The sequence below is a fragment of the Ambystoma mexicanum genome, chromosome 6p (genome assembly GCF_040938575.1).
Source record: "Ambystoma mexicanum isolate Mex_15411 chromosome 6p, UKY_AmexF1_1, whole genome shotgun sequence".
NCBI lineage: Eukaryota > Metazoa > Chordata > Amphibia > Caudata > Ambystomatidae > Ambystoma > Ambystoma mexicanum.
The window spans coordinates 803,258,702-803,279,377 of record NC_090935.1 but is presented as its reverse complement, the minus strand read 5'-3'; the positions used below and the strand labels follow the sequence as shown (position 1 = coordinate 803,279,377).

Sequence of the window (20,676 nt, the reverse complement as noted above, 5' to 3'; positions counted from 1 at the left end):
CTCCTTCATGCCCAAGGTACCGTCGGACTTTCATCTCAACGAACCCTTGGTGTTACCTGTGTTCTTCCCGTCGCCTTCGTCGCCGGCTGAGAGGACTTTGCACTCGCTGGATGTAGCTAGAGCGCTGAAGTTCTACGTGGACCGCACGAAAGGTTTTCGGAAGACGTCACAACTCTTTGTGAACTTTGGACCTGTCAATCAGGGGAAGGCTCTCTCGAAGGCTTCCATCTCCAGATGGCTCTCCGGCTGTATCATGTACTGTCACCGGTTGGCAAACCGACCGCTGCCTGGCCGTCCGAGAGCCCATTCCACCAGAGCGATCGCAGCTACCACGGCGTTCCTATCTGGTGTGCCCCTGCTGGACATATGCAGGGCTGCTACGTGGAGGTCGACGCACACCTTCACGAAATTCTACTGCGTCGACCGGGATTCCAGGGAGGAGTCCAGGGTCGGCCAAGCAGTGCTGCGCAACCTGTTCGCCTGAGGTGAGCCTGGTGAGGAGGTAAGATGCTTAATGTTGAGTTGATGTGATGCTTAATGTTGAGCCTTTGCCACCTCCCGTGGTTGTGCATGTGTGTACTGCTATGTATTCTTTATTCATGAGCATGTGAATCCATGCCAGACCCCATGCTGGAGAAGGAACAAGTTACTTACCTGTAACTGTTGTTCTCCAGCATGGGTCTGGCATGGATTCACATGCGAACCCTCCCGCCTACCCCTCTGCGGCTCTTCACTTGGTCATACTGCCACTTCACGTGCTTCCAAATCTGAAGATGGCTGCCAGAGGCGGTGCTTAGGTAGAGGGCAGTCATTGGCTGTGGTCAGTATGACGCAGAGACCAGTGATTGGTTATTACTACGAAAGACAGATCAGAAACGAAACTGATACTGGTTTTTTCTTTACCGAGGATTCCCAGCCTGACGACGGGGAATATTCATGAGCATGTGAATCCATGCCAGACCCATGCTGGAGAACAACAGTTACAGGTAAGTAACTTGTTCCTTCAACAACCCCCATGTCTTCACACATACGGTCCCCCTGATGTTCCGGGCAGTACCTAGGACCATAAATGGTACACGTTTATGTTCCGACACCATCATTCCTGTGAACCCCTTGTAAACCATGCATCAGCACATGGGGGGGATAGTTGCATTTCCTGAAGATCATGCATTCCGTAACTGACAGATGTGGTTCCTGCAGAAATACAAATGTCGGTTTGTGCCTATTCAGCGGTTGCAATACCTTTATCGCACAATCCATTGACGTTCCAGAACATTACTACAGCCTTTCTGCTCTTGTACTTCAGCCATTGAGTCGCGTGTTATTTTTAAACCAAAGTGCTTATTTGACCTAAGTTTTCTGTATGTACTTTTATCATAGTGTATATGTTTCAGTATACCAGTGTGGTGCAGTTTCTGGGGGTAACTATTGGGCCTAACTCATTACCAGCCTACCTCCCCCCCTTGAGTGAAGTGCAAGACCAGCATGGTATCAAGAGAGACAGACTACAGTTTCAACACCTTTATTTAATAAAGTTCCCGGGGTTGGTGTAATACCTAACTGGCCCTAACTCTAAAGGGATTGTTCCATCAACTAATGTTTCTAAGGGCTGTCGATGTCTGAAAGTCCAAAACCAAAATCCATCTGTCTAAATCTATGCTTGCCCTCAGTGTTTGAGAAAATGTGATGGGAAGTCTTCTTAAAGAAAATAATAGTGGTTCAAAAGAAAGAAATGTAATTCATAGCTGGTTTGTTAGTCTTACCAATAGGTTTAGTTCTGCCACTTTAAAACAGTTCAACTTAAAAGGGTTGTCCTTGGAACCTTCCACTTAGGGCTCCCGCAGCAAATCAATAAAGTTTGCAAGGTCACTGGGTCTCTTGGGATTCCCTTCCCCAAGCTTTGATCCTTCCAGTTCCAAACCAAAAAAGACACAGTTCCCGTTAGGCCTCTCGGGGTTCCCTTCCCCAAGCCTAGGGCTCTCTTGTCCCAAATGTAAGTTCACTTTGTCAGGATGCACTTTTCAATACATATGGGCCTCTCGGGGTTCCCTTCCTCAAGTTCAGAGCCCTCATCTCAAATACAAGTTCACTTGATCGGGATGCACCTTTCAACACTTCTTCTTCTTCTGTGGTGATGTCAGAGACTTTCGAAAGCGCTGGACTTTTTGCTGCTCCCCTGTGTGACCACTCTGACTTCCACCCCCTCTTTTCAATTTAAAACTTTCTTCTGCCACCTTTCCCTTCTTGTGGCTTTTCCACTCTACTCTTATTCCTCTTTAACTTTCCTTTACTTTTACTTGTGCACCTATGCACCCCTTTCCACTGGTTCCTCATTTCCTGTGCACACTTGCACCTTCTTTCAATGTCTTTAGTTTATTTTGGTTGCCTCGCACCCCTTTGCTGGTTTCTGGGGCTATCTCGGCCCCTCTCCTGTTTGTGGGTCTCTCACCCTCTTTCTGGCTTTCAGGCTTCTCGCGCCACTTTCCCAGGGGAATGAACACTGGCCTGGATACTGCCAACAGCACGCCTCACTCCAGCTCCCTGAGGACACAGCTCCCTCGCCAAACTGCAATCCTCCAGACGCACTGGGTCAGTGTCTCAGCATTCTGGTCTCCTCCATCTCTTCCAGGCTTCCATGTTCCAACCAGCAACCCGAGCTCGCTCACAGCTTCTGGCAGAACCACACCACAGTTGTGGGAAAGGGCCTGACCTTGCCTGACTCCATTAGTGGGACAGCCTGATGCTGTTGGGTAGGAGGCCTCTCTTAGTATCCCCTTGCTATTCCTATGGGTAATCCTCATTGCTCATGCTCGCCTCTTCCACGTTCCAGTACTTGTTGGAAACGGGGAGGGGGAGATGGGATGACCGTGGAAATAACCATAAAGGCTGAGGGAGAGCTGGGTTGGTGTACAATTAGGAAAGGGGAATGCCATGTCTCCCCCTTGGGTATTCTCCTCCCAATCCCTTGTGACCCTCCACTCTGGTAATCCTCCCTTGCTTGTTCACCCCCAGGTTCAGGATCGAAAGCAATGGCCCTTCCCTGGCCACCTGAATGGAAAATCCTGGGGGAGTAGGTCAGCGAATACCGCTGGGTTTCTCACAGAAGCCAGACTGCTTTGCTATACCTACTGCTTTAGAGATTTCGGTCTGTTTTTTCATTGGAAACCCTGTCTTGCAATTAGGTTAGATTGTTTTATATCCCTCACCAGAGGGTTGTTTTTCCCAAACATTTTATTTGTTTTTTCTGATTTTACAGTTCACTGCCTTTGCCGATTATGGTGTTGGATATGTGGAACTTGTTTTCTTTGATAAATTGCTTTCTAAGGAGACTGCAGTGTCCTCAGTAATGCCGCTTCTGAAGCACTCATAGAGCTTTAGGGGCGGGGTACAGATAGCGCAGTTTACCTCAGATCTTTTTAACCTGCTGGCGGTTTATTGGAAACATATGCACACAGGGCAGGATCAGTGAGGGGAAGAGCTGCCTGGACACCGTTAAGGGACATCTGAAGGAGCTTGACATAAGCAGTGTATCAAAAGCGCTCGATCCTATATAATTGTACTATCACAGCCCTGTTGACAAATTGGACCATGCTTGGGTTTGGACCAGAATTGATGGACTCCTGGAGTTGGCAAGGATAGCACAGCGAGTAGAGTGCTCGCTTTAACTTCTGTGCAGAGCCTGCTGACACCGGTTCGAATCCCGGCAGGGCCAAACTCAGCATTTCATCATTCTGAGGTTGATAAATGAGCACCACACACCGTGGGTAATAATAAGCAGTGCTCAGATGTCTGAGGGTTCATAGCGCTATATAAATGCTAAATTATTATTCTTAAGTATCAAGATAACCTACAATAGTAAGAATTGTCTACCTTGACAAGTGACTTTTACTAACATTAATTTCTTTACTGCCATTAAGCTGAGGTCACAAACACTTTGCAGTGTCTGTCTAGCAGTACTGTGCTGTGCAATGACCTAGGATTCACACTCAAATGTGCTGCGCTACTTGTATGTATTATGCACAACAACCACCTTCATTGGATTATATAACATTTAATATACAGCACTTGCATTTAGCTATAGAACATGTTTCATGCACTTGTTTTTTTTAACTTTGTTAAAAATATAATGAATATTGCTATTCTAGTCAGGAACTTAAAGGTATTGTTCGTTTTCCGCACAGCTCATTCAAACCAGAAGTCTGAAGCTGGTTATCCTGACTATTTTTGCAAATGGCAAGGCCTGCCTTATTCGGAATGCAGCTGGGAGGATGGTGCACTGCTTTCGAAGAAGTTCCAAGCTCGAATTGATGAATATTTCTGCAGGAATCAATCCAAAATGATTCCTTCAAAGGAATGCAAAGTAAGTGCAAATTTGTCCATTGCATTAGGTGGTGAACATCATTAAATTCTATTTTTCTGTTTTTAAAGTGAAAATGTATTTAAAAAAAACATTCTTTCGCAAACAATGTTTTCTTGGATGTGGCCATCTTATCTTTGTCCTTCAGCCTATACAGTACACCCATCTTTGCTTTGCACACTGTTAGATGATATTTACTTTTTGAGTTCTGCTTTCAGACATGTTTTCTGACACTTTCTGTGCAGTGTTCCTGGAAGCTCCTTGAGCTTTCCTTGTTATTTTACCTGTGTTAACTAGAGTTACCAGGGCAGGCTGGGGACACCCCTTTTGTCCCTCCTGTATATTAATTTGTGAGAACAGCACACCACACCTTATGATGTTTCCCTTTTCTCACTATTCTAGTACACTTTAGTTTCTGTTATGAGTTTGTCTGCCACCAACAGTTACAAGTGTACTTTTTGGTGGCAGTGTACCTTTTTGCTCGACTTTTTGTGGACTTCTACCGTAGGCTGTCTTCAAAAGCTGTAGTAGGGACACAGGGTTCAGCGTTTGCCTAAAACGGTGGCTGTACTTTTTCAAGCCCTGTTCATGATGACTTGTTTGTACTTTAACCTTCTACTTTCATGGGTGGGGCAGGTATTGATGGTCTTTTGTCTTTGGCAGGCTTCTCTTCGAAAGCCCACCAATGCTCTTGAGTGACTGAAAGGGGGGAAGGTAACCGAAAAGCCCCATGCTTTTGTCCTGCAGTGTGCCTGCCTGGAACCAGTTTGAACTGGGAAGCTGTCTGTCCCCTGTACAGCCACACCCCAGATTTGCATGAAAGGCTTGAATGGTGATTGGTGGGCTCAGCAAGGGTTCCTGCATAAAAGACGAGGAATCTGGAGCTGAGGCTGTCGACCAGTGAAATGAAGATCCCAAAAGGAATTCATAGGACAACGTCCCAGCAACTTCCAAGCGACCGCCAGAACCGTTGAGTGACTGCTAAACACATGACCATGAATTCCGAGCGGCAGGGAAGATCTCTTGAAGACTACTTCCTCCGCTGGACTGGTGGACTGTTTGGTAGGATTTTCATAGCAATGAGAAATCTCCCTGACCCAGTGTCAACCCCAGAACCTTTGCTTTTACTGGTGGATTATTTTTCCTTATACCTTTTTCCAGACTCTCAGAATCTTTTATTCTTTTTATGGGTGTGATTTTTAAGACTCTCCATAGTCTTTTAAAAGTAATCCTCTTTCACAACATTTTGGCATTAAGTGGTTGTTGTTGCTGGATTGCCCTAGAGGCTTCACTTTTAACTTTCTCTGGCTAACCTTGTGAGAACTAGAGTTCCCAAGGGTCGAAAGGATCTTTGGATCACTTTTACATTCTATTAGGTGAGACCAGCACCCCCTGTCGGGGAGAAGTTTCATAAATGTGCCAATTCCCTTCACCTTAGAGACCCCCAGCAACTTTGCTGGATTTTGAGGACTTGATTTTTTTTACCTGGAGAGTGTGATCCTTTTTTCTCCACACATGTATTTTGAATGTGTTTTACTCTTGTGATCTTTGATTGAGTTTTAGACCACTCCATAGGCATCATCTTTTCATTTGTGTCACACAGCACCCTCAGTGCAGTGAAACGGGGAAGCCTTTTAGGCTGTCTCGAGGTTTAAATGCCTTCTCTGGGATAAACTACTGTTTCCCAGAGAAAGTTAAGTGAAATTGAAGTTACTAGTCTTTCCAAATTCTTAGACCCAGCACACACCATCTTACAGTAGAGTGCTGGAGGGGTTACTTAAAATCCCCTGTGTCTAGAAACTCATGTAGCAACCACATGCTACCCTTTCCTCTCAAAATGGTTGGTGGCAGTGGTTTTACAACAAGCTACCATGATTTTTCCCAACCATGAACACTGGTAGTGTTAAATCGGTATCAGGTAATATTATCCCCACCAATTATATCGCCATATATATGGTTGTGGGGTAAGGCCATAGGCGATATTATTGGTGGGGATAATTTATGGGGTAAATGAGACCTGGGATTGCGGGGGTGTCCCACCGCAGGTTCCATGGCTTAATATTTCTGCGGTGATATTAACACATGGAATGTTAAATCGTGGGAGCCATGTTTTTCAAGATGGCGTCTGAGCCCCCTTTGTTTAAACAGGGCCCAGTCTTCTTTTTTTGCTGTTTATTTTTGGAAAGTTCCTTCTAGAGTTTGTCTGTGCGATAAACAAGGTTTGGTCCGTTTGTTCCTACACCTTTGGCGGGCTTCAGGACTGAAGACTGCCACTGGTGCCTGCGTGTCTGGGGTGGGCAGGAAGTGAGGGAGGTGCCTGTGCTTTGTCTCCTAGGAGACCCAAATGCACTCTGGTGTGATAGGCTGGCTGACTGTCCGGCAAGGACAGCCACCATGCTGGGTGAGTGGCAGCTAGGCTGGAATGAATGGGAGGAAACTGGATAAAAGGCAAGTCTCTTGGCTTGGAAGGCTGAGTCGACCACTGGAACGAAAGAATCGAAGATGAGCTGGAAGAGGACGGCAGCTGCAACTCCTGGGCCGTTGGTTTGCCCGGTGAAGCCCTGCTGCAGGCCCGAATCGCCAAGTTCTTCTTGACAGAGAAGCCCTTCAAGGACGACTTCTCCCTTTGAGTTGATGGGACCAATCAACTCGTAAGCCACCTGGATACCATTCTCGGAGCTGGTTGTATTTTCCTCAGAGTGCTGCAGGCAACCGAATAACCCGGGAGAGGGACGCCAGTTTGTGTGCTTGACTACAGCTACCTTAATTGTAGAATTGCCCTTTGCCAGCTTTTTGACCAGTCCCTGTGCAGTGCAAGAGTACCTTGACGTTCTCCCTCTTGTCTCCACGACTGAGGCTCAGCAACAGCGAGATCTGCAGGAACTGCCAGGAACAGACTTCTTCAGCTGCATCTTTTTCTTCATTGTAAGATACTGTGAAAACCCGACCGAGAGAACTTACACCACTGCGAAAGTGCTTGAAACTTTGGCAACTTGCAGGCCTAGTCAGCTTGTGACCCAACATATGAATCTTTCTTTTACAAACAACTACTGAGAACTTTGGAAAATACTTTTCAGTTTAACTCCCAGAACTGCTTTATCCTATACAAGACTTTAGCCCACTGATTTTGGCCTAACCTATTGCATTGAATCAACTCCTCTGGTGAACTCAAACTATTTGCACTGTTTAAGAGTAATTGTAATATTCGTTTTATTAACCTATGCCATTTTGCTCCTACTTCAAATGCTCTGAATAACCATTTTGCTCCTTCTTCAAAGTAGTTTAAATGTCTCAGAACCTGATGGTGTCAAGTACTGAAGTATATTTTTGTGTGATATAGATTGCCTCTTGAGTAAAAGAGTCTATTTGAATACTTGTAATTATAGACCTCTGCGTAACACCCTTACAGCTCACATTCCCTTCTTGAGATAAGCCTGGCTGCTCAGCAACACTACCACAAATCTTTGCAGTACAGACTTATACCAAAGTTTGGTTTTGCTTACATATGTAGTCCTAGTTGTGTGTAGTGGTCCCAAAGGGTACTGCATACAAACTTTGCCTAACACCCCCCACCCACCCCCCAACCTTATGTGGCGTGCTGGAGGGATGCAATGTATCCCCTTTCTCATTTTAAATGTAACATTCATGTAACAAGGACAAACTTAACTTTAATGACTGGTGGCAGTGAACCTTTTCATTAATTCGGTGCACCTCTACTGCGGGCTGTTTCCACAGCCCCAGGTAAAGGCATCCATGGGTGCTAAGTTTACCAATATGGCCACTGCTTTTCTTTTTTTGTTGCCAATTTAGTATCCCTTGTCCTTTTCTTGTTCCTTCCCCTGACAACCAGGGCGGGAAATTCCTTTGTGTTATTTTTATCTTTGGCTGGAGTCCTGCTCAGGCTCCAGTGTGTCTGTGAAGGTACGAAGCAAGGGAGGAGTCCAAAACTCTGCAGCCCTGTGTCTTCTAGCCGGAGTGTGAGAATCCAGTTGGAACTGTGAGGCTGGCTGTCTTGAGATGATTTCCAGCGACCGGAGAGCCTGCTGTTTTACCGGAGCCTGCTGTAGCCCTTCCTTCCAATCAATCTGGGAACTCTGAAAACGACGACCCCGAGCCTGGTGAGTACCACTATACTCAAGAAGACCTGCATTTTGAGCTATCCCACGTTGTGCTGCGACCTTAGGGGTATACATTACCCCAATACCGTGGGACCTCAAGCCAGTGTGTGGTGCACGGTTTTCCAAATTCCAAATCTCGCTAAAACTTCGTGGTCATCCTGCTGGATCGCTAGAGGCACGATTCCAATCCAACATGTCCCCTTACCAGAGTGCTGGGCCTTGTAAACGACAAGAATCTGACCAGCGATATTCTGTCATCTGTGCTCCTGATAAAGGTGCTAAATCCACAGAGCTGCCTCCAGTGGTGAGGAAAACCTTGCCTAGAGCCTTCCCTGTGATCCTTTGCTGCAGAAGTCTGTCCAGTGTCCTGACTTCTGTATTTTTAAAGAAGGAATTCGATGACCAGTTTTTTTTTTTGGTTGTAGATCCTGAAGTACTGTGCTAGCTTGGGTATTTATTTACCTTATGTCTCTAGTGGTGTTTTCTGTGATTGGAAGGCCTCTCGTCCAGTGCACCCAGGCCCCTCCTAGACTCCCACTAGGGTGTCTTCTGTGAAGCCACTGGACCCCAACTAACTCTAAAGTACTAAATGTAACAGTCTTTCTTAGGAACTGTGACTTTTGCTACTTAACCTATCCTGACCTGCCTAGTGACCCCCCACCCCCGTTCTGCAACTGAGAACACTCATGCTCCAAGAATAAGGGAAATACTTCTAAGGATTTGGCCTTTTGCCTAGAAAAGACAATACATGTTTAAAAGTTACTTACTTGAAAAAGAAGTTGGTTGGTAAATGTAATTCTGAGAGTGAACAGTTACAAAAGTTATTGCTTAACCTTAGTAATGTTCTGCCATTCTGAAAAGTATATGTAACATCTTTCAATTCTTAGAAACTGTTTCACCATTCTAATAGAAAGTACATTTAAGGTTATTTCACTCACCTGTAAGTTGGCTGTGACTCTTTCCCAAAAGTAATGCTGTTGGCTTCACGAACTATTTCCTTCAGAGAATAGGTGTGTACTTTTCCCAACTGGTTCTTGCTTTCCCTGACTTGCTTAGCCTGTCAAGAATAAGTCTGCATTAGTTTTTACCTACCTAGAATAACTCTTGAGTCATTCATGACGTGTAACACTGGGTTTTGCTTTCCCTTGTCTGTTGTAGACAGACGCAAACAGTCTTAAGTTTATACTGGCCTTTAAGTTGCTGATAGCTCCTGTAAAAGTCTATAGGTTTTATTTGTCTTGAGTATACTTGTGTTATCCTAAACTAAGTTATTGCTTCCCTTTAGTCTGTGAACTGAAAAGCAACTGTAATTGAATATTACATCAAAAGGTTTACTTACCTTGAGTAGAGCTGTGAGTTATCACAAAAGAAGTTATAGGGTTTTACTGTAACTAAAATAAGTGTTCCACTATTTACAAACAGTATATTTTCCAGTTAGTTTACTAAGTGAATTCTTGCTGAGCCTCATGGTAGAACTGCTTGGGTCTACTACCCTTATATTACTGAAAGTAATCTAAAATGTAACTATTGGTTTGAATTCCCTAGAACTCCGGTTAGGATTTCCAAATGAAGGTACACAGACCAAAGTATATAACCTTAAGTATAGTGTTGTGTTTTTCTATAATGAATGTATATGATCTGTGATAGTACTTGTTTCCCCCAAGATTTATCTGGGCCTTCTTGTATTTAAATTACACCTTTATTTTTACAATACATCATGTTTCAGTGTTTCTTTGGACCATTTGTATTAGTTTCATTTGTGCTGATTCTACAGCCCTCTCTCCCTCCTTAGATAAGCCTGGCTGCTCTCTCTACACTATGAACTCAGGTGGTACAGCCTTATACTAAGAGTGGAATTTAGTACTGCCTCAGCTGAATGGTTTTATTAAGCCCTTAAGTGAAATTTAGAAAAAGTGTCCTAACAACCATTCTACTTGAAAGTAGACTGAAGGTTGTTACCTGTGAATTAGGTTCCCCTCTTCCCAAAAGTAATGCTGTTGGGTTCATTTTATTATTCCTTTTAGGATAATTGTAGGAGTTCCCCCAATTGGATCTTGCTTCCCCTGACTTGCTGTTAGCCTGTACAGAATAAGACTGTTAACGTTCTACTTAACATTTAGGTTGCTTTTAGCTAGTTATAAAGTGTGACTGCACCAATTCTTTGCCAATCTAACTCTACTTATAAAGTGTGACTGCACCAATTCTTTGCCAATCTAACTCTTTCAATCTTGTACCTTGAAACACATTGTGTATACATACCCAATAAATAAAATAAATGACATGCAAACCTGAAGAAACTGTCATAGATGCTTCTGTCTGCTGCTTTCCTGCCTCTTTCCTCTCCAGCCCTTGATCACTGCACCACCCGTAACCCCCCCCATTCCCCTTGACTATGTGATACTCTTTTAGTATAGGGTTGGACTTTTAAAGAATAGTTGGCAGAGGTTAACTAAAGTTGCAAGAGTTGATCTAAGTTTGCTTATTAGTATCAGTAGTTTTCTCTAACTTTTGTGTTGCTTTACATTTCATTTAAAGTGTGCTACCTATTATTCTACTGTGATATTTTGCTGTTTGAATAGTACTCACCTGACTTATTTCTAAAGCCTTAGTGTGTATAAAATATATTACTATTTCTATATAACTGCTAGTGTGTCAGTGTTTCTATGAACTGATAGTATCCTCTAACTTTGTTTGTTTTATTCATTTATAATACACACCAAACCCGAAGGTAACCGGGCGCAACCGTACATAATATGCGAAGCTTACATGGTTAAAGATAGTAATATACAGGCAGTAGGAGTTACATATTTATATATAACAATATACAGGCAGTTACATAGCATGGCAGATATAGCATTTAGTTGTTAGCAGACTACAGCAAATTAATATAGCTAGATCTAAATTTGAGGCAAGATTGCTCAACACGTAAAGGGTATGGCAATGACTTCCATATTTGTGCTGCTTGGACGGGGAAGCTGGCACCTTGGCCAGTTTGAATCTCGGGATAAGGCTGTTGACATTAGGGATTCTTGAGGGTCTAGAGGAACTTCTCTTTAGGAATCTATCCGTAAGATAGGAGGGTGCCACATTGTTCAAAGCTTTAAAGTGAGTAGTGCGACTTTTAAAAGGATTTTATTTTGGGTAGACAGCCAGTTTTTGCGCCTCATCTTGGATATATGTGATCTTTTGGGTATGCCGAGAGCTGTTCTCAGGGCATTAATTAGCAGGATTTGAATTCTGTGGGGGATAGCTTTGTTGGCACCCATGTGTTGTAAGGCATTGCAATAATCGAGCCTATACAAAATAAGGGCTCTAGCTAAGATAATGAAATTGTCCTCTGAGATGAAGTGTTTACCTGCTCTAATTAGCTTACAGGTGTACGCTGTGGTTGATGCTAATGACTTGACCTGTTTATCAAAGGAGAGGGTGGCATCCAGATAAAAACCAAGTGTCTTCGCCTCCTTGGCTACCTTGATAATATTGCCGTCAATCTCAAAAGAGGAGTACTATTGGCCTAATTTCTTGAGGTTGGGATGGGTACGCAAGATGATTAGTTCTGTTTTTATCATTCATGCATAGACCGTGGGTTGCCATCCATGCCTGGATGATGAGATGCACCCTATTTACCAAGGCCAAAGTACTCTCATTACAGCCCTTCTCCCTCCTAGACTAAGTCTGGATGCTCAGCCATTGCTACCAAACCTTTGGGTAGTTCAGGCTGAACCTAAGGGCTACAACCCTGTCACCTAAGGTGGGCTGTTCCAAGTTCTCTCACCAACAGTAACTTGTATAAAACTCCATAACACATACCCAATTTTGAACCACAGATGGGTATTTCAAGGCAAATATTAATCTACATTTAATGTCCTTTATAACAGGATACTGCAATCATAATGGGCTAACAAGTGATTTATTATTGACCCTTTTGTAATAAATGCTTTATTTGGTATTGCAAAGTGATTAAAAAAAGGTACCAACAGATTTTCATTTCTAATATTAACATTTTTGAAATTTTTTAAATCCAATGCATTTTGTAAAATGTAATGTTGGCCACATTGGCTCTTTACGTGTTTACTGAACCTTAAGATTTCAGCTCCAGTGAGGATCCTGGAATGCTTCAAAGAAATCAAACTTTCTATAGGGTTTGAGTCCTCAAGATCTGGGTTTCAACTGTCGAGTGCACATGAGTATAACCCTTGCATTTTACACACTGAGCCAATTTAGATACCAGCTTTCTGACAGAGGATCCTAGAGGAGTGCAGCTTTCATTGCTGGTTTAAGATTACTCTATTTTTACTAGAAAGTGTGCCGTAAATTGTTTTCATGTTGTATTGATATCAGATGTCGCAATGCTTTTTGTCAAGATGGGAAGAGTGGTTGATGCGTGATCATACTACTTAAATCTAGGATAGATTGCAGGGATGTTGAGAAGTAAACCCAAGGTTATTTTTTGAATTAACATTTTTCATTGGAACATTGTTTTTTGTTGCAGACAGTAGACCACATTTTTAATACATTTTTTAATGGCAGTTTTTCCTGGCTGGAACCCTGTTCTTTGTTGCATATACTTTTGTTGAGTCTTCCTGCCTTCTGGTCAGCAATTATGTTTTTGTGAACTTCCTGCAGAGCGCTCTGTGTGCCTGAACTAATTGTAGCTGGGAGATGGGATGTCTGGTCCCACTGCATATTGAAGGCAGAGTGAATCCTTGAGGCTGGGCAGATGTGGGGTAGCTGGATGGCTGGCTGGTGAAGTCTGCTGGAGCTGAAAACACTGAATGGTCTTGCACTGTTTTCTCCTGCAGGATGAGCTGCTGATAATGCAGATCTGTGCCTGATCTAATGGAGGATCGAAGGCGAAGCCCCAGATGCAGGTCCCCTGATCCGGAAACAAGACAAACTTCCTCCACAAAGCAGAGAAAAGTGGAGGGACTGTCTGGTCGCATTCCACATCTCATGGTGCCAAAAAGTCTGGTGCTGGGCATATGTAGAAACTTGTTATTCAGTTTTGGACAACCACTGGCTGTTTGAATGTGGCAGATCCTTATCATTGGTGCGCTTGGACTTGATTCCAATCCCAAATCTGGATAAAACAAGGACCCCTGCACCCTATGTTTTCACTAACATAGTGTCCACGACACTAGGTTAGTGAAAACAGTTCTTTATATAACTAGACTCTATTTATGTACACAATCATAACACACTTTTTACTCAAGTTAATCTAAAATGGTAGATCTATACAGTTTCTATGTGGTACCACACTTAATTCTTAGATTCCATTAAAATCCATCAACTGTACTCCGTTCAGATGTCATACAAATCAGTTAATAAAGTGAACCATAGATATAGGAGGAAAGCAGGTTGGTTAAAGCAATATGCAGAATGCTGGGCCCCTACCATTAGGCACAGTTCTGTGTGGGGTCCCCCCACCTGGGCAACCTGTAAATAAAGATATAAAAACAAGCCCAGCCCATATATTGTCTTAGTCTTATTTCCTTCTATAGAGGTACTACCACCCCAGTGTACCTGGAATAGCAGGTTTCTTCGATGGGTCATCGACGGATCCTTCTTGAGTGACCCCTTTTTAGGGCAGGAGTAACGGATCGTTGGTAGTCCTCTAAGAAGGTGAGTGAACCATGGCATCGAGAGCCGTTGATGAAAAGGTTTGATGGCTTCAAGACCGCAGCTTCGGTACCGGCAGTGCTCATCGACGATCGGTCGTGGACATCCTGCGAGGATGAGGCGTGGGGTGCACCTAGACGACAATAGTTAGTCGCCGCAGTGTGTCACTGAAGAACATTGGCCCAGCAAGGGCTTTGGGTCGTCAGCGTCCTTGTGGTCTTCGGGTGGTGGGAAACCCCCCAGGGGATTCTCCTCAGCACGTCGGTGGCCTCGACTTTCTCCAGCAGGACAAAGTGGTCAGCGCGGGCGAGCGAGTCCTTCGATTCGAATGTCTTAGGCAATGGAGCGCTGCAGCTCCGGTTGTCAGCGGGACGGCGTCAAGCTATCCCTGCTTCTGGGCAACATGGCTTTGACAGGCTTCCAGCAGTTACGGCGGTCCTCCGAACCCAGGTCGATGACAGTGGACGGAATATCTGGGTGTTTTATTTCCGATTCCTCGGTGTCCCCGTCTCCGGTCGCTATTCTTTCGAAGGCTGGCTTCCAGGGCTCTTCGGCAAAGGTTTAGCGGTCTGCACAATGTTCCCTTGTAGCTCGGGGAGAGGTCTCCTAGCAAGGTCCTCTCTCGGACCAGTCCTTGACAAACGCAACAGATTTCGGATTGGGTTGAAGCAAATGCAGCAGCAAGTAGTCTTCTTCCAACTGGGCTTCAAGGATAAGCATAAAGTTTCAACTTAATCTTCTGAAAGATTTCCATCAGTGAGAGGTCCCCAGATGTACATTTTGTTCTCTCATTCACTCTGCTGGGTCACACTCGGGCAACCAATAATTCAGAAGGGCATTCATGCAAGCAGGCAGCCAATCGGGCTCAGTGTTTTCAGGCCATTCTTCTGCCTCCAGAAACTCACAACAAGGAATGCGTATTGGGACAAGTACCCAGCCATTCATACCAGTTTCGGGCAGGGCTGTCTCGGTCTGTGTCACATACCAGATACCAGACACCCATAAAAGAAGTGCATATTGGTGTCACACTCCATTCACCCAGCTCCCACCCCAAGGGTGCACCCACAACATAGTCACTGGGAAGGCTCCAGCCAGTCTGGCCTGGACTTCCATATATGGTATTGTGGGGAACTTTCACCCAACAGCCAGTCAGGGGGAAGGAACAGTCAGGGCTTCCCAGGACTTTGGGGAAAAACAAGGTAGCAGGTGATAGAAAGCAAGAGGCCGCAGGGGCCATCTTGTCTCCTATCATGAATCTGATTCCAATGGCAGGGCCTGTGTATCCCAAAATGGAGGATACTCGGAGTACCTGTCAAATTCAGCATGGAGCTGCCACCAGCCCATACCCTGCTTTGTGGGCCACACACAGGTGCCCAAAGACATACACTAGGGGTATAGAGTTGTACCCCCACCCATGGGTTTCATAAGGGTATCCCAAGGGTCTGTACACCAAACCAAAAAGAGGAAGAGCTGCACCGCCAGGAGTCCCACATGGACTCCTGGGCAGAGAACAATGCAGAACACACATGAAAAAGGACTACAGAACAAGGACAGGGAGGCCCTGTCCCTCCAATGCATTTCCAGCATCACAAACACTACACCAAAAAGAATGACCTTGAAATTAACAATGGTAAAACCAAAACTATGACATTTGGCAACTCCACCTAGGGGAAAAACATAATTCCCTGTACTTGGACGGAGAGAAGATCGAACAGGTACTATGCTTTAAGTACCTGGGTGTCTGGTTGAGTAACTCTAAAACCGAAGCTCCGCTGACGACTTACCTTCTGGAAAAATTAAAACATCTACCAGCCAAGTTTACGTGCTGTTTCCATCTTATAGTGGTAACATTTTAGAGAGCCACTGCGGTCCCCACGGTTAACTGCGGGGCGGAGGTGATCTTTAACATCCCAGACTCTCTGGAGTCGTCTTGAAGGCATGTTTTGGAAAAGAGTCTTTGGGGTCCCATTGTCTACACCAATTGCCATTCTTCTAAAGGAATTGAGTCTGAACTCCTTGAAATGTATGGTAAACTGGAACAGGTTTGCCTTGTTCGTGAAATGCAGCAACCCTTCACGATCTGTGTTTAGATGATTCATAAAGAGATGTGGTCAAACCGCAACCCCTTTCTGACTGGATGGCGCATCTCCATGTTAAACCTCCTAAAAACCATCGGCAGTTCTCTTGAGTAACTAAACGTCCAACCCATTACGGGTTCAAAGCAAACTTCAGGATAGCGATTGGATTTCAATGCAAGATATGGTAAATGCATACCACTCCGTAGTCCACTTACCATCAGAACGTAGGAAACTTAAAGGAATAGAGCGCTCAAAAATGTTATTGTCCCGATCGTTCGAGCATGTGGTTTTAAGCAAACTGTGATCGATCGTAAAAACATTTCCTATGCACCTTACCTTAGTTTTCTGCACTTTTACACATGCAAAATCAACAAGCAGGGCGCTGCCATCTTGTGCTAATCTTATCCGTGGATCGATCGCCCGGCGGCACTATATATCACCTGCCCTTGAAGCTGACATACTATTCCGAGCCATATTCTCCACCTTATCTTATGACATTAGTGGACAGTGTAGCCAAACGCCCCAGTCAGTTGATGCGGAACCTGGTATATCAACACACACATCCTCTCACAGCACAGCACGTTCCAAATCGGAATAGAAAACACAATTTTTAAAGGAAACATCAATACTCTGCAATTTACTATGTGCTTTTATTTCACAAAAAACACCGGCGAACATCTGGCAATTTCAATTTACCAGCAATTATTGAAAGTCCTTCGGTTATAGTAACAAAACTTTATCATAAGGCGCACAGTGTTCCTATCGGGAGAAGATACGCATTCGACGCACCGTGAATCGCAAGGCTTCGGCATCTGCTTCTTGCTAGACCACTGTAAACGATGACAGGTTGCTCCTAATTGCTGGTACCGCCAAAGGGCATGTCTGTCCTGGGTGATCGTCTCACATCAGCGTAATGGAAATCCATCTGTTTAGCTTATCTGCCACTGCTGGCTGAAGAACCCATCTGTCGATATTTGAAACCGATGGTATTGGTAGAATGGCAAAATGTAGTTGTGTAGAAAACATAATAAAAATATATTTTAGTAGCAAGTCTTTATTCAAATGTATCAATTTTCCCTGTAATTCTGCACTGCGTAAAACCTAATAACAAACACAAACAATGGAAACACACAGCTGCGGACACTCAAAGTATGAACAAAAACACAACAGGTTATCATGCCATGTTCTTTCTAACAAGGGGTGCCTGCTACCTTTAAAAATGTAACGGAACTGGCAACATCAAATTTCGACAAGCGAACCAAGTCCCCTTGGAAAATGTTCTGCACCCGGCTCATCCAATAATACAACATTGCTAGCACACACTGATATGCCATGGCACGAAGTGGTTTGGATATTACTAGCCTGCATACAGGTTGCGTTTGTGGGTCGTCGATGAATTATCGGCACAATATGCTCCAACTAACAACCCATAACAATGTAAGCAAGCAATACCGGTCAGAAAATGAAACTTTTACTCGTTTGTCTATAAACTTGTCTTTAAACTAAATAGCTAAACTTACATAATATTTGGTATTTCCATTCTCTTGGCGTAAAGCAGTGTCAGCTCAGAACAACGGTTTCCATAGAATGAAAATGAATGTTCCAATGTCCAGTTTTAAAATAGTGAATACTATAATTTTTGCAGATATTCAACACCTTCCGCCCTTCAAGCCATAGCAAATCCTCCCTTTCGTCCAAGGTCAAACAACAATTGAAGCTTCTTTTGAACGTGTATGCCTGGTTGGTTTTGTTTTTGTGAAGTAAAGCCATAAATCTAAAACATATTGTACAAGACGCGTCGGTGTGAACTTCCCACAAGCAACATCAACCAAAGTGACCTTCACTCCATGGGAGTTTCGACCAATGTGGCATTCGAAACATATTTGAAAAATAAACAAATAGTTTGCTGGCATCCACCAGTTAGACTGAAGGTCAGTAAAACAGATAATACAAGCCAGTGAAAGTGTGGTGTAACCTAAGTTCTGATGTTTGTTAATCTGCTTAGAATCACATGCTGTGCATAGGTCCGACATCCAGTGGTCACTGCGGAGTATTGCATTTTGTTTTTCGTAGTCGAAAAGGGACGTCGACAAGGCGTGTCTGAAACACTATCCCTATAGTGACATGCGTTGTACCCACAATCCCTCACGCATCGAGGTCCCTCAGATTGTTTTTTTCCGCCCAGCTACTGGTCGCCTTTACGCGGAGCTCCTCGAGAGACATTGCAGATTTCATCTCCTCGACCTTTGGTCGTTTTTACCTATTTAATATAGAACATATCGCTCCCTCCCTCGACGCAGTTGTGAAGCTGTCTCCGCCGAGCAAGATCTTCGACGGAGGGGACGAGCGGAGGAGATCCTTCGGCGTTGCCGAACACGTGGCCTGGTCTCGCAGGCCATATACAGTATGGAGAGTGGGGTCGTGGGACATCTCTGGTTCTTTCTGAGAATGCCTTTCCTTTTCCCCTTCCTTTCCCTTGGGGTGGTTATCACAATTTATTGCCTCGGCTATGGAGAGGACACCCTTTAGGTTTTGCCCGCTTTGCAAGGGCAAGTTTACTTGGAAGGACAAGCATTCATGGTGTAACCGCTGCTTGCCCCTCGATCACAAAGAGGAGGGTTGCATGGCTTGTCGGCTTCTTAAGCCAAAGACTCTAAAGGACCGTAGGGTCAAGAGGTGGGCGGCCTACGCTATGTCGAAGGCCGATGCTTCACCCACCGCTGCTACCACCGACAGTGACGAGGAACGTGATAACACGACCTCCGCTACGGAAGTCGAAAACCCCCCTAAAGAGCGCTCGCGCGCTTCGTCGTCTGTCCCCAGCCCCGACGGGCTCGGCTCACGCCCTGCTTATGGGGATGAACACCCCGGCGACATTGACGCACACAAGTCTACACATAAGCACACAACCCATGGCTCTTCTTCGTCTAAGGCGAAGAGAGCATCAGCGCCCAAGGAGACGCAGGTTCCACCGGCGGCCTCCTCGGACCGTTCGGGTTCGAAGCCCCTCTCGCAACCGCAGCCGCGACCAGCGACTGGGCTTTCGGCAAATAAGGGCGCCGCCCCCAAATCATCGGCCGGTGCGCATCAGCAGAAAGCGCATGCCGCCGTAGAGCGATCGACACCCGTAACGTCGAAACCACAGCCCTCCGCTGACAAACGAGTCGCTGAGAGCTTGGCGAGGATCGTGGTAGCCGACGCCCACAAGCGTACGCCGAAAGACACGTCGAGCGCTACGCAGAGGTTGAAAGACACGCCGAAAAAGCCCGAAGAAAGGCAGGAACTACCCCCTTCAGTCGAGGGGACCCCCAGCACACCTGAAGGCTTTTCGGAGGGCGACGGGACACTTTCCTCGACGTTGTGGGAGAGGTCGAGCCGTTTTCAGCTAGATGACACTACTTTTCCCCGGCTAGACCGCTCAGGGGTACCCCATGAAACCATGGAAAGGCTCCATCTCTGCATGGAGAGAATGGAGAGGTTTATGAATACCCAGAACCCTCCCACTCCCAAGAGAACAAGAGAAGGGCCTCAGGAGGACCCCAGGGCCAAATATCCGAGACTAGTCAATCCCCACCAGGACACAGCCTCAGACTTCCATAGTGTGTATGACCTCACTGGGGAGGACCATTACTTAGAGGAGGAGGATGATTTTATGGACGATGGAGAGGGACGGAACCAGGAGGAAGGTCTGGAAGACAGCACAGACATGGTAGGAGAAGGCTTCGGAGAAAATCCAGAAGAAGGACCTTCTCACCCCTGGCAATCCCCATCAGTATATTCCGACACTGATGTCCTGAACCTAAATCCTCCTGACAATTCACCTGTTAGAAACACGTCTCCCATTGACGATCAGCCCACATTCAATGCCCTGTTGCGCAGAGCAGCAGCACATTTCGAACTGGACACTGGGGAGCTCTCTCCTGAATTAGACTTTGTGGAAAGAGTAATTAAGGAGAAACCCCCGGTCAGCCAGATCATTCCCCTCCTTGCTTCGGTGAAGAGAAGAATAATCCCTTCGCTGTCCACACCCGCACTAATCAGAGGGGTTAATCCTAGAATTGAAAAACCTTTCACTCCTTCACCCTCAGACCTGCTGTACATCAGGGGGCATTCCATTCCGGATTCCCTGGTAGTAACTAATACAAGGAAGAGGGCAGGGGTACCACTTTCCACCAGTGAGGCACCACCTGACAAGGAGGGCAAAAAGTTATATGCCCTTGCAAAAAGAGTTACATCCTCGGCTGCCTTTTCGGCAAGAATTGCGAACAACAATTCTTTGCTCGCTAGCTATGCGGACGCGCAGTGGGCCAAACTGCGCAAAGACGCCGAAGAAGCGCCGGAACCACTTTGTACACGCCTGCTATCAACTATTGGCGAAGGAACCCAGGTCAACCAGAGTATTGTAAAGAACTCTCTGGATGCTGCAGAGACAGCGGGACGTTCCCTGGTTCAGGGAATACTCCTAAAACGCCATGTATGGCTGCGCAACTCAGGGTTCAAACCG

General features: G+C 45.3%; 1 protein-coding gene across 1 annotated transcript in view; it reads left to right on the top strand.

Moving 5' to 3' along the window:
- The window catches only part of CHD1 (chromodomain helicase DNA binding protein 1), a 2,212,767-nt gene that overhangs the window by 540,366 nt on the left and 1,651,725 nt on the right, over positions 1 to 20,676 (top strand). The window contains exon 10 of the mRNA XM_069625454.1: positions 4,182 to 4,360. Coding sequence (XP_069481555.1) covers positions 4,182 to 4,360 — 179 coding nt within the window. The remainder of the gene's footprint in view (positions 1 to 4,181; positions 4,361 to 20,676) is intronic.